Source organism: Neomonachus schauinslandi, chromosome Y (genome assembly GCF_002201575.2).
Source record: "Neomonachus schauinslandi chromosome Y, ASM220157v2, whole genome shotgun sequence".
In the NCBI taxonomy this organism is placed as follows: domain Eukaryota; kingdom Metazoa; phylum Chordata; class Mammalia; order Carnivora; family Phocidae; genus Neomonachus; species Neomonachus schauinslandi.
Genome location: NC_058420.1, coordinates 4,472,185 through 4,484,880, shown reverse-complemented (window position 1 = coordinate 4,484,880; position 12,696 = coordinate 4,472,185). Strand labels below are relative to the sequence as shown.

The 12,696-nt window shown below is 33.7% G+C and overlaps 1 protein-coding gene across 18 annotated transcripts in view; it reads left to right on the top strand.

The window, feature by feature from the left end:
- Window positions 1–12,696, top strand: part of LOC110580574 (lysine-specific demethylase 6A) — a 172,289-nt gene that overhangs the window by 147,082 nt on the left and 12,511 nt on the right. For all 18 annotated transcript variants that reach the window (XM_044912020.1, XM_044912016.1, XM_044912006.1 and 15 more), the window contains 3 exons: window positions 2,890–3,004; window positions 5,778–5,965; window positions 6,761–6,902. In XM_044912020.1, coding sequence (XP_044767955.1) covers window positions 2,890–3,004; window positions 5,778–5,965; window positions 6,761–6,902 — 445 coding nt within the window. The remainder of the gene's footprint in view (window positions 1–2,889; window positions 3,005–5,777; window positions 5,966–6,760; window positions 6,903–12,696) is intronic.

Sequence of the window (12,696 nt, the reverse complement as noted above, 5' to 3'; positions counted from 1 at the left end):
ATAACAATTTTTATTATCTGTCGGTTTTCAGTAACAGTAACTCCTGGTTGTTGCACTCATGCAGAAGATGTTGAGTCTCAACCCTGTTGCTCTAAAAATTGTAACTTCACTATTGCCATATAATGGGGCAGGTCAGAGTGGTACACTTCTATTTCTGACGAAAATTCATGGAGCTAATACTCATTAAGTCTTCACGAGTGGTACATAATCAAGTATCTACCAGTGAATTATACTGTGAATAGCCATAGGCATTAATCACTTCACATTTTAACAAACTTTACTTCTAGTATGTCCATGTAAATTCTTTTCTCCCTTCATACATTTTCTCCACCATTAGTTGTAATACATTCTAATGGATTCCATTCTAGTAGTATTTAATGTTTTTCAGCTTCTTTGAAAATCTTATCACTGTAGTTTGTCCTATAAAGACTAATCCTTCATTCACTTAACATTTGCTCTTGATTGCTCATGATAAATTAGTTAAAATACGAATTAGGAAATACCAATTAGTAAAATCTGTTGACCTGTTAAGCAACAAGAAAAAGTGCCCAAAATTATTTACCTTTTTATTAAAATTCACTATTCATATTGCTTTCAACATCTTCATTGAGTAGCTGTTCTTAAAAAAAAAGAAGAAGAAGACTTACTAGTCTGGAACCATTTGATTTTCTCCAGATAGACTGATTTTACTCACTGCAATGAAATATGATTTAATTAACTCACTGTCCGGCCACCACATCTTGCTTGGCCAGACACGGACTTTGAGTTCAGTCTCATTTTTTTTTTCTTCTCCTCTTCATCCTCCTCCTTTTTTTTAAATTTTTGCAAAGAGGTTTGATGATGAGATACTGCATTTAAATTCTCTAACTTTTCTGTCCATTGTTTTCTGTAAGATACATATATATTGTAAGGAACACTTTGGTAGTTTCAGTGTACAATAATCGTTTTGCACAGCAAGAACATGTGTATTTAAATACAATGCTTTCTGGTGAAATGGAGAAAATTATTTGCACTACCACATGAAGTACATTGCTTTAACATGATGGATATGCACTGGTCTTTTTTAAAATAAAATACTGAAATATGGTGATATGTATATCAGTTGAAATGCTGTTGAATTATAACTGCCTTAATACAGTACTTTACGAACCAGCAGTGAGAACTAATGATAGTGTGTAAGATTTTAGTTACAGGTGCTTAATTCTGATTTGTTGAATGAAAGCTCCTGTATAAAAAACATAAACCAATAGTGTATTTGTGTTCCATGAAAGTCTTATTTACAAGAACACATGTTTAGCCCATGGTTGGTAGTTTGTCATCCTCTGATTTAAAGTCTTAAAAATCTTAAAATTTTCATCCAACACAAATCATCTTTGTTTCCTTTGCATTGACCTAGATTATGTTATAGATCATAATGCAAATATTTAACAGTCTATGAGTTCTGGCAACTATCTATAAAGGCAGATAGTAGCAGCAAATAACCAGTTCCTCTCTATATGTACTGATGTCTGTAGCCTATATATCAACCTCTTTTGCTTTTTTGTTTTTATTATTATTACTTGTATGTTATAGTCTGACAACCAGAGTGCTTGCTTCTTTACATTTTCATTGTATATTAGCCATATAATTTGTTTAAAATAGGTTATTGCATATTTTTAAATGAGTTAGGGTTCCCAACTTTGCTTTTTGAAATATGAAAATCTTTTTGAAGAAATGTTGAATCAAGGTCTCCTTTGAGATATCCAGATTTTTAAAGCTCCTCAGGGATTTTGATGATGGAACCATTGGTTGGAATGTTTATATTCCCAGGCCATTATTGTAAATTCACTTATGTAATACTTTATCACTAGTAGTGTTAAATTTGAGAGAGACAAGGAGAGTTGTAATTAATGAGAGACTTTAGAATCTTTATCCTCTTCGTCACTAATACCCAAGAATTTCATATGGCTTGGGGTTTTTTCCCTTTTACATATACATATATACATATATTTTATATATATATAATATATATATCGTATTAGACTGAATCTATTGGGGTTTATTTCATTTTGAAAATTATCCAATTTAGGTATCATAAAAGTAAATATTGTATGAAAAATGAAATAAAGGAAATATAAAAGTGTCTTTTTTCTTTTAAAATCTGTGAGGGAGAACAAAATTAATAGATTACCTCTTTGTCATTTGTGCCTAACAGTGCTTGGGGTTTCTTTGTATAGCATTAGTTCTTAACAGCATCCTTTGTAACCTTATGAAATTTCTTAGAGGAAATGTTTAGTACATTTTAGTTAGCTCAGTATAATTCAAAAGAAACATTGTTTTAACTTGCTGTTTATTTGGTAGGGGTTTTGTTCCTCTCCTGACATGCATATAAATGGTACCTTGCTATAACAGTTTTACATTCTGACATGATCTTGAAATACGTTCTGAAAAATTCAGATTGTTCTCAGGTCCTTTATTACGAAGTTTTTTGTTTTTGTTTTTTAAGTGAATCTCTCATGATGTCCCCAAATCTCAAATGTTAAAACTCCATGGCAGGATAATATCTACCTACTTGTGGATAGAAACATTTACAATTATGTGCCAACATCAAATTGGAATGTTCATAAGAACTGTAGAGGAGCTACAGGTTGTTAAGTAACCAAGTTACAATTTGAAAATCCTACCTCTTCTTTAATTCTTTGATACTGTTTGTAAGAATTCAGAGTACTTCATGGATGAGGAAGTGGTAGTAATAATGACAGTAGGTAATATTTATTGCTTATCATGTGCTGCTCTCTGATTTATAAGCATATTTTTCACTCGTGAAACAACCCAGTAATTTAAAGGCACATTTTCTCCCATTGAATTTACACTCTAATAATGACTTTTGTTTTCCCTTTTTCTTTTCAGGCCACCAAGAAAATAACAACTTCTGTTCTGTTAACATAAATATTGGTCCAGGTGATTGTGAATGGTTTGTTGTCCCTGAAGATTATTGGGGTGTTCTGAATGACTTTTGTGAAAAGTAGGTTTCTGAACAGATTTTGTTTTCAAATAATTTTGAGAAGACATTTATTATAAAGGACGAAGTATGATGTTAAATTTGCAGTTATCCAGACATTTTATTTTAAATGGTATTACTTGAAATCTTTTTTACTTTATGTTATGTGGAATAACACTAAAGGAAAGATGCCATGAAACCAGTCCATGCAGTAACAACAGATACGAATTCAAAAGATAGGGAATAAATAATTTTTTTTAAGTTAATTTTAAAAATTGATGAATGTGAATACATTCTTTTTCAAATGTGCTTTGCATAAAAATTTGATTTAATTATAACTGAAATTAGAAATGGTAAGAATTCCAAAATTAAGCATCCTTATACCTTCTAGGAATTCAAGCTTATGTATCTCTAAAAGTGAACCTAAAATTATCAATGTTCAGTAGCAAGTGAATCCCATGCTATTTTCAGAGTAGATAAGATACTGGTAAATGATATGTTTATGAAATAAAAAATTGGATGAAATTCTAATAATAACATACGTATTTTAAAATCAGTACACATTTCATAGGTCAATTTTTGAGGGTCTTCACTCAGTATATTTGATTAGTAAAAAGTGTTTGATGGTAGTTTAAACAATAATTTAGACTTTTCTTACTGGCAAGATAGTCTTTTTTATTCTCATGTATAATTTTTCTCATGATAAGAAAGGTCAGATTTCTAAACATTTAAAATTTATCAGGAAAATAATGTAGTACTCCCTTTTCGGAATGTTTATTTACCAGCAAACTGGTAGCTTAAGTTAGGGGATAGAGAAGTGTCTAATGGGAAATCTCTTCTTTGTTTAACAACTTTTCTTTCTCCCCCCCCCCCCCTTTTTAAAGATTTTATTTATTTATTTTAGAGATAATGTGGGCACACACATATGCACACATTCGAGTTGGGGGAGGTACAGAGGGAGTGGAAGAAAGAATCTTGAGCAGACTCCACACAGTGTGGAGCCTGATACTGGGTTTGATCTCACAATCCTGAGGTCATGACTGGAGCTGAAATCAAGAGTCAGATGCTTAACTGACTGAGCCACCCAAGCTCCCAAGAACTATTTCTTAAAGTTATAAGGAGGTATATCATAACTGTTACATGTACAGTACAAATATAACTATTCTGAGTGGGAACTATTTTCAGGGTTTAAATGCTTTAAAATAATACAGGTATTCTTAGGTCAAAGATAGAAAACAAAGTGGTATCTAACAAGTTTGAGTTTTGGAGTAATAGCAAGTTAGATTAATTCATCTTAAGTTGAAGAAATGACACTTATCTCAGATTTTCAGTAAATTTTATATTGCATAGAACAGAATATTACTTCTGATATTTAAAACTTTTATAGTTTATTTCATGACTGTACTTAACATCTTTAAATCAACCATTGTTTTTATTTATTTATTTATTTTTTTTTTTTAAGATTTTATTTATTTATTTGAGAGAGAGAGAATGAGAGACAGAGAGCATGAGAGGGAGGAGGGTCAGAGGGAGAAGCAGACTCCCCGCCAAGCAGGGAGCCCGATGCGGGACTCGATCCCGGGACTCCAGGATCATGCCCTGAGCCGAAGGCAGTCGCTTAACCAACTGAGCCACCCAGGCGCCCCTCAACCATTGTTTTTAAACTTTTAAAGAAAATGCATAATCTATTTGCCTTAGTTGGCTTTTCCCCTTTTTTGTGGGATGTTTTCTCCACTTTAATGTTAACAGTATATGGGTAATTTAAATAAGCTTTATAACATGCTTGTAATTTTTTTCTTTCTTCTTATTTTTCACTCCTTCCTCTCCCCCACCCCATCCCTTCCCCTACCCCCAGTCCCTCTTTATATTTTTCTGATGACAATGCAGAGTTTACAGAAAACACACAATTTTCAGGCCTTCATTTATCAGTATCTGCTAGACTTACCTCAAGAAAAGTCCTTTCATTTTAGGAGGAAAAAGGAAGAGAAACAGATTCCATGTAGACAATTCCAAGACAGACTTTATCATTTTTGTTAAGAGAAAATAGAAGTAGGGCAAATGCTTTCCTTAGACCTTCAGAAAGGGACAATTGTGTGATGTGCATTTTCTCTTGAGAAAATTAAATAATTGAAATACTTATAAGAAAGAATTGGTATTGTATTTACCTTAAAATACTTCATACTGTGATGGAGGAAAATAATAAAAAATCAGAATTTAAAATAAAAATTTAATAATTTGGTCTCTTTGCATTGGTGCTGTTGCTGGTGGTGATTCATGTGGAGAAAAAAAGGTCTCTATTGCTGGGAATTGAGGGAAAAGTCCTGTTCTTGTATCTGCCACACTGCTTCTAGTTAAGAACTTAAGAAGTTAAGTGGGTTCTTGTAATCCCTATTTTCAGTTTCCTTTTTAGAGATTCCCTGATATTAAGAGGTTTTTCAGAAAGAAGGGATAAATCAAAAATGTTTTTTTGAAAGAAAATTAAAAATTAGTCTATTTAAGTGTAGCTTGAATCTTTGAGTTTGGGACTTCTGAAAAGAATTTAAGCATATAGTATAATCTTTGAATTTGTCTACATAATCACCTGCTCTTACTATTTATTTTTTTCAGGATTACCCTTTAATATTTAAAAGCCCTCACTTTTGAAAGATGCTTGTTACAGTGCTATTAACTTTTAATGAAATACATAAAGTACCTTTTAACATTTGGAAATTGTCTCCCCACCTTTTATGAGACATTTAAAAAGACTTAATTCATTATGTTATTTACTCCTTCCCACCCCCACTCTCCCACCCCCCAGAAATAATTTGAATTTCCTGATGAGTTCTTGGTGGCCCAACCTTGAAGATCTTTATGAAGCAAATGTCCCCGTATATAGATTTATTCAAAGACCTGGAGATTTGGTCTGGATAAATGCAGGCACTGTGCATTGGGTTCAGGCTGTTGGCTGGTGCAACAATATTGCTTGGAATGTTGGTCCACTTACAGGTATTTTAATAATCCATTAACAGATTTTACATTTTAAAGGATTATTTCTAACTGGTATTATTCTATTAGAAAATAATTAACTAAATACTGGAAATTGTGTCTCCTTGGAACAGTCTTGTTCATATGGATAATGTATTCAAGTTAATAAGTGAATATCCAATAAGAAATATTTGGGCAGATAACACATGTATGTTTTTGTAGACATGGTGGATATACTTTGGATATTTTAGAGTGTTGTGTGTGGCTTTTATAAAGGAGGGCTTTTATGGGAGACCTGGTATATCATAGGAATAGTCAACTTTGTTAGTTTGTATTAAGCTTTGTTTAATATATGTAAGGTAAGGAACCTAGCCTTTGGAGCCAGAAGGACCTGATTGGCTCTGCCTTTGTTAACTTTTTGACTTAGGGCAAATGTTTTAACCCCTCAGGGCTTATTTTCCTTATTTAGAAAATGAGAATTAAAATCAATAAAGATTTGAAAGGATGAAATGAAACATGATGTAAAATGAGCCTCACAGTGCTAGTAAATGCTGTTTGCATGATAAATATTAAAAAAATTTTTTAATGTGGGGGGGGCTTGAACTCCCAGCTGTGAGATCAAGAGTCGCATGCTCTTCCGATGAGCCACTCGGGTGCCCCTACATGATAAATATTTTTAAACTGTACTTCTCATAAAAGAATCTTCTAGTGTTTTTTGGTTTTTAGAATTAGTGTTAGGTGGTAATAATTATCTTCATATCTTTTTTTACTTTGGGTAGCTATTTTATAACATAAAAAACTTTGTTTCCTCCTTAGCCTGCCAATATAAATTGGCAGTGGAACGGTATGAATGGAACAAATTGCAGAGTGTGAAGTCAGTAGTACCCATGGTGCATCTTTCTTGGAATATGGCACGAAATATCAAAGTCTCAGATCCCAGGCTTTTTGAAATGATTAAGTAAGTGTTTCCAAAATCACTATAGTCCCTCTTTTTGTGGGGTGTGGGGGGAGTGTGGTGAATGTTACTAATCAGTATTTTTCCCCCAAATTATTATATCAGTTAACATCATGTGATAAAATGGTCTAGAAGTCTTGACAAAAGGGAATTCACATGTTAAAAATATTTTCTTCTTTTACAAATAGACAATGATTATTATGGTGCAAAAACGAATAAAGGCATATATACATGATTCCATACCATTAAATTCATGATCTGTGCTTTCTCTTGCCTCTCACCAAAGTGCTTTTCCCGGACAACTTTAGTTTTAATATTGAAAGTCTGCCTGTAGCAACAGAGAGTGAGAATGCTATTATTAAAATAAATGTCCAATAAAGAAATTAGCATTTAAAATAGTGATTTAACTAAAATGGTTGAATTTTCTGGCTGTTCTATCTACATCATCTCCTTTTTAAAAAGCTTCTTAAACCTAAGAAACTAAAAAATTAGCTTAGAAAATTAATAGATCACCAATGTGAATACATATATTGTAGTAATTTCTCATTTATTAAGCTGTTTCTATTCCATTTATTTTATAGGTGTATTTGTAATAACATATTTTCAAACACTGCCACTTACTGTATTTCTCCAAATTGTAGTTTATATGCTTTTCTTTCTCTCTCCCCTTCACTGTCACCAGTGAAAAATAATTGTGGTTAGAGAAATGTGAGATGTTATAGGTTATATAATTAAGTTGCTGTTTTTTTTCATTGTTATTAAGTGTTTTCAGGGCATGTATATGTATATGTGTTTGTGTGTGTGTATATATATATATAAACAGGATAGGAAAATTTATTGTGTCTTCCAAATCTGTTAGGCCAGTGTCTTTAAAATCAATGCTGGTTTATTACGAACAATTTCAATCGTATGTTGAAAATTTTGTTCTAATAAATCTATCCAAATAAAAGCTGAGGCCATGGTAATATGCCTGTCCACTTTTTTATATAGGGACTCATTCCATTTTTTATATACATTTGAAATCTAAATTAGAAACATTTCAAAGAGCATTTAGTCAAAACATGTAGTAATTCCTATTAAAAATGTACATGTACTGTTCATGTAGTAATTTATCAAGGTCATTACTTTAAGTCTATTTCTTGAAAATATTCACTCGCTGGTCCAAAATGATCTATTTGTTCCCAGTGCCTTAGTTTGTTGTTGTTGTTGTTTGTTTGTTTGTTTGTTTTAGGATTTATGCAAAATGAATCATTTCTGTTTGAGAACTGCAGAGTTTATGGCAGAAACTGTTCTTGGCAATGAGGTTAGATAGTGTGTAAGACAGAATCTTTGAATTGATGTGGTTTAAATTTTACTGGAGCCAGGCAAACAAATTCTAAATCCGGTAAATAAGTTAGCGCTAAGTAGTGTAAGTAAAGTAATATAGGGCAATTATTTTTTGTTTACAGGGTAGATAATGCTGCTTTTGGTAAAGTGACTTCTAAGAGTGTGATTTCTGTAGTTGGACCTGAATAATGAAAAGGAGATAGCCATGAGAAGACCTAAGAGTAGAGTAGAGTATTTCAGGCCTACAAAACATGTGAAAGGCTTAAATGAGAACAGCTTTGATATACTTACAGATAGAAAAGCCAGTGTAACTGTGTCAGAATCAAGGAAGGGAATAGGTGTGGTAGTGAGTTCACATAAATGATCAGGTATTAAATTATAGACTGATTTGTAGCAGTGGAAGTGGAGAGGGGGATCACACTACAAACAGTTGTGAAACTAGAACTGAAGGGCTTACACACAGATTGTGGGATAAGAAGAAAAAAGGAATCACGAAAAGATTATCATGTATTGTTCTTACTTGTTGTTCATTAACTTAAAATATCTCTTACTACCCTCAGTATCCTTCTAGACCCCTTCCAGTTTGTCTCAATATTTCAAATTGAGCAACAGCAAGACTTCATGATACAATATGTTCCCATTTTCTGTGGTGGCAGTTTAATTGCATTGTCTGAGTTGTGGGTCTTTTTTAAAATACATGCTTATAAAATGTGGAATAATTTTGAAGGTTGATCATTTATTATAATTATATTATAGAATTCTGCCTGCATACAACTATCTGATGTTTAATTGGCACTCTGTTTGAAAATGAACAGGGGGCCGCCTGGGTGGCTCAGTCATTAAGCGTCTGCCTTCCGTTCAGGTCATGGTCCCAGGGTCTTGGGATCGAGTGCCTCATCGGACTCCCTGCTCAGTGGGGGAGTCTGCTTCTCCCTCCCCCACTCCCCCGCTTGTGTTCCCTCTCTCACTGTCTCTCTGTCAAATAAATAAATTAAAATGTTTAAAAAAAAAAAGAAAGAAAGAAAATGAAAAGGTTTTAGCTACCTCTGAAAATGTAGTTTTATCAGCCCAAAATTCCTACTTGTATAGCTTTCATTTTATCAGAATACTAACTGAATGGAGGACCTGGGGTAAGCCCTGGGGGTTTTTAAACACTGTACAAATTCCTGTCTTTGTATATTGGGGAGAGATAATGGAGTGAGGAGGGTAAAAGATAGTTGTATGTAAATACACTAGTGCATGGATTGGAAGATGTAGATTAAAACATGTACAGTTATGTCAGCCATCCCTCAATAAAAAAATACACAATAAAGGGGTGCCTGATTGGCTCTATCATTGGGTGTGCGCTTCTTGATCATGGGGTCGTGAGTTGGAGTCCCATGCTGGGAATAGGGCTTACTTATGTAAAAGAAGATGGATAGATGGATGGATGGATAGATAGACCGATCTAGATACTTCCAGTAAAAATGTAACGATACATCTTTTATATACTACAGAATCATGACATGTTTTAGGGAGCTATTCTTTTGGGAAGGAAGGTAGCTTGTGTGAAGGACAAAGATACGGTGTAAAAATGAGTATAGAAGTTGATGTAGGAAGAGAAATCCCTTTGGATTTTCATGTCATATGAGTTCTAGATGTCCAGTACTAAGTATGTTTAGTAGGCTCTGTTCTAAGCTTAGTAAGTTCTGTTGTAAGTGCTTAACAGAAATTATCTATTACAACAGTCCTAGGTTACCTGTATATTTGGAGGCAGAGTCAGCATTTTAAACACAATATGAAAGAAGTTATTTATAACTGACACATCACTTCACTTTGGGGCATTAGCAAGATTGAGCAGCTGGATACAGATTTTAGAAAAAGCTGATGGAAAAAGAACTTAAGAAAATAGAGCAACAAATATTCTGTCTAGTAGTTTGGGATTGCCTGGAGAGGAAAAGAACAATGTAGAATAACTATATTTAAGAACAGAAAAAATGAGAGGGAATATACAGACAAGTGATCAATGGGAATATATTTTTAGAGAAATAAAGAGGACAGTATAGTGTTGTTTTCCTGTAAGTTCAGTTTTGCTGTATAATTACTGTATATATCATTGCTTAAGATCACATATCACAATGTATACACCTTGTCAGATAGGAAGGGTTATTAATTTAACTTGGTATGTGACCTGTATTATGGTTCCTGTGTGTGTGGTGTTTGGTGTGTGTGTGTGTGTGTGTATTGTGATTCCTATTAAACAGTCTTGCAGGGCGCCTGGGTGGCTCAGTCGTTAAGCATCTGCCTTCGGCTCAGGTCATGATCCCAGGGTCCTGGGATCGAGTCCCACATCGGGCTCCCTGCTCAGTGGGAAGTCTGCTCCTCCCTCTCCCACTCCCCCTGCTTGTGTTCCTGCTCTCGCTGTCTCGCTCTCTGTCAGATAAATAAATAAAATCTTTAAAAAAAAAAAAAAAGTCTTGCATTACTTTCCCCTTTGAGTTGTCATAGATGAGTTCTAGGTATTTTCTTTATTTATCCACAGCAGTGTGGTTTTTCACTTTGATGTATCCTGAAATTACTCTTGTGAAGATAGCCAGTGAATAACTATTTTAAACATAGGGTGTCATGATTGTTATTGATAGCCAGTTATGTCACTGCTGCATTTAATGTGTGCTTGAATTTTTCCATTATTTTTACTGCTATATATTTACCATTTTTAACCTCATTTCAATTTTATTGAAACATAATTTTTGTAATTTAAATGAAAGTTATGTCTAGAAAGTATATAAGCTATTGCCAATTTTTAAAGAACACAAAAGCTAGTGATAAGTACAGTGGGAAAATATATAGAAAGATGGTATTCTTTCTTACTTTTCACCCTTGTTCCTAACTATTCTGAATGCAGAGTGTGTGTGTGGGGGGGGGGGTGTTACTGTTTAGATCTTCATAGTTGGCTCATAGTTAAATACAGACTGAAGTATAGTACATCAGTCAAAAGGAAAATAAAATTTACTTTATGACTTATATCCACTCCACTCTTCGTCCTCATTATGTATAGAGATTTTTTTATTCTTAATTCATGTTTATTATGAACCAATTTGATGATTGGGCACTTTTGCAGGGTGCTGCTTCCAAGATATCCATTCTTAGGGTGCTAACACTTAATCAGAAACAAACCATCAAAATGTGTGACCTTTGCTTCAATGGAAATATTAATAAGGAGCAGTGGGGAACCACAGAGGAAGTCTCTTTTAAGAAAGGATTCAAGAAATACTCCACAGAAGGAATAGTATAGGTTATATAGTCCCTCATTCTAAGCTCTTTGGGCCAGATATATTTTGAAATTCAGATGTTTGTTTGGTCTAAAATATATATAGAATTATATTTTCCCTACTAGCGCAGTCTGGGGCAGCATTTTTTTTTTTAAAGATTTTATTTATTTATTTGACAGACAGAGACACAGCGAGAGAGGGAACATAAGCAGGGAGAGTGGGAGAGGGAGAAGCAGGCCTCCCGCGGAGCAGGGAGCCCAATGCGGGGCTCGATCCCAGGACCCCGGGATCATGACCTGAGCTGAAGGCAGACGCTTAACAACTGAGCCACCCAGGCACCCCTCGGGCAGCATTCTTAAACATTTTAATAGACACTCAGTTGGGCTAATAACTGTAAATAATGTATAAGTGAAATGTATTTTATTTATTTTTCATTTAATTTATGTTTGGACTGGGTGATTTAATAATGACAAATGATATTTCCACTTACCAACTACTAATTTCTTACTGTTTTAAGTCTTATTTGTCTTTTTTTAAAAGATTTTATTTTATTTATTTGATAGAGCTTGAGAGAACACAAGTAGGGGAACGGCAGAGGGAGAAGCGACTCCCCTCTGAGCAGGGAATCCTGTCCCAGGAGCCTGAGATCATGACTTTAGCCAAAGGCAGACACTTACCCGACTGAGCCACCCAGGAACCCCTCTTTTCTTTCTTAAAGTAGTCTATAACATGCTTGATTTTTCTCTGTAGTTTTTCAAGTTTAGTATCCATGCCTTTTAATTCTGTAAAGCCATTTGTCTGAATTACCGTTTAGTATGTTTTCAGATTTAGTTTAGCATTTTATCCAAAAGACCCCAATTTTCATTTATATTTTACTTCCTATTCTTCCAATTATCCCCTCAAATGGCAACAAGGAAAATGACAGGTAATGTGTATTCATTATGTTAATTTTCATCTGTCATTTTAGAATGCAGGGAACTTAAAAGATTCTATCCTGAATCCTGAAAATACAAGGTAATAATTAATTGCAGTCTTTAAAATTCTTTTTGAACTTAAATTAGGTGTAGAACTTTTTTTCACATAACCTTTTATGTTATAAATGAACCTAATTTCTTGTGGTATCAGACTAAAACTAAAAGCTCTTTCTACTTAAGCTTTATTTGTTCATTTATAATAGTTGAAGAACATACAAACATTCTGGCTAAAAATTTCAGTAGCAA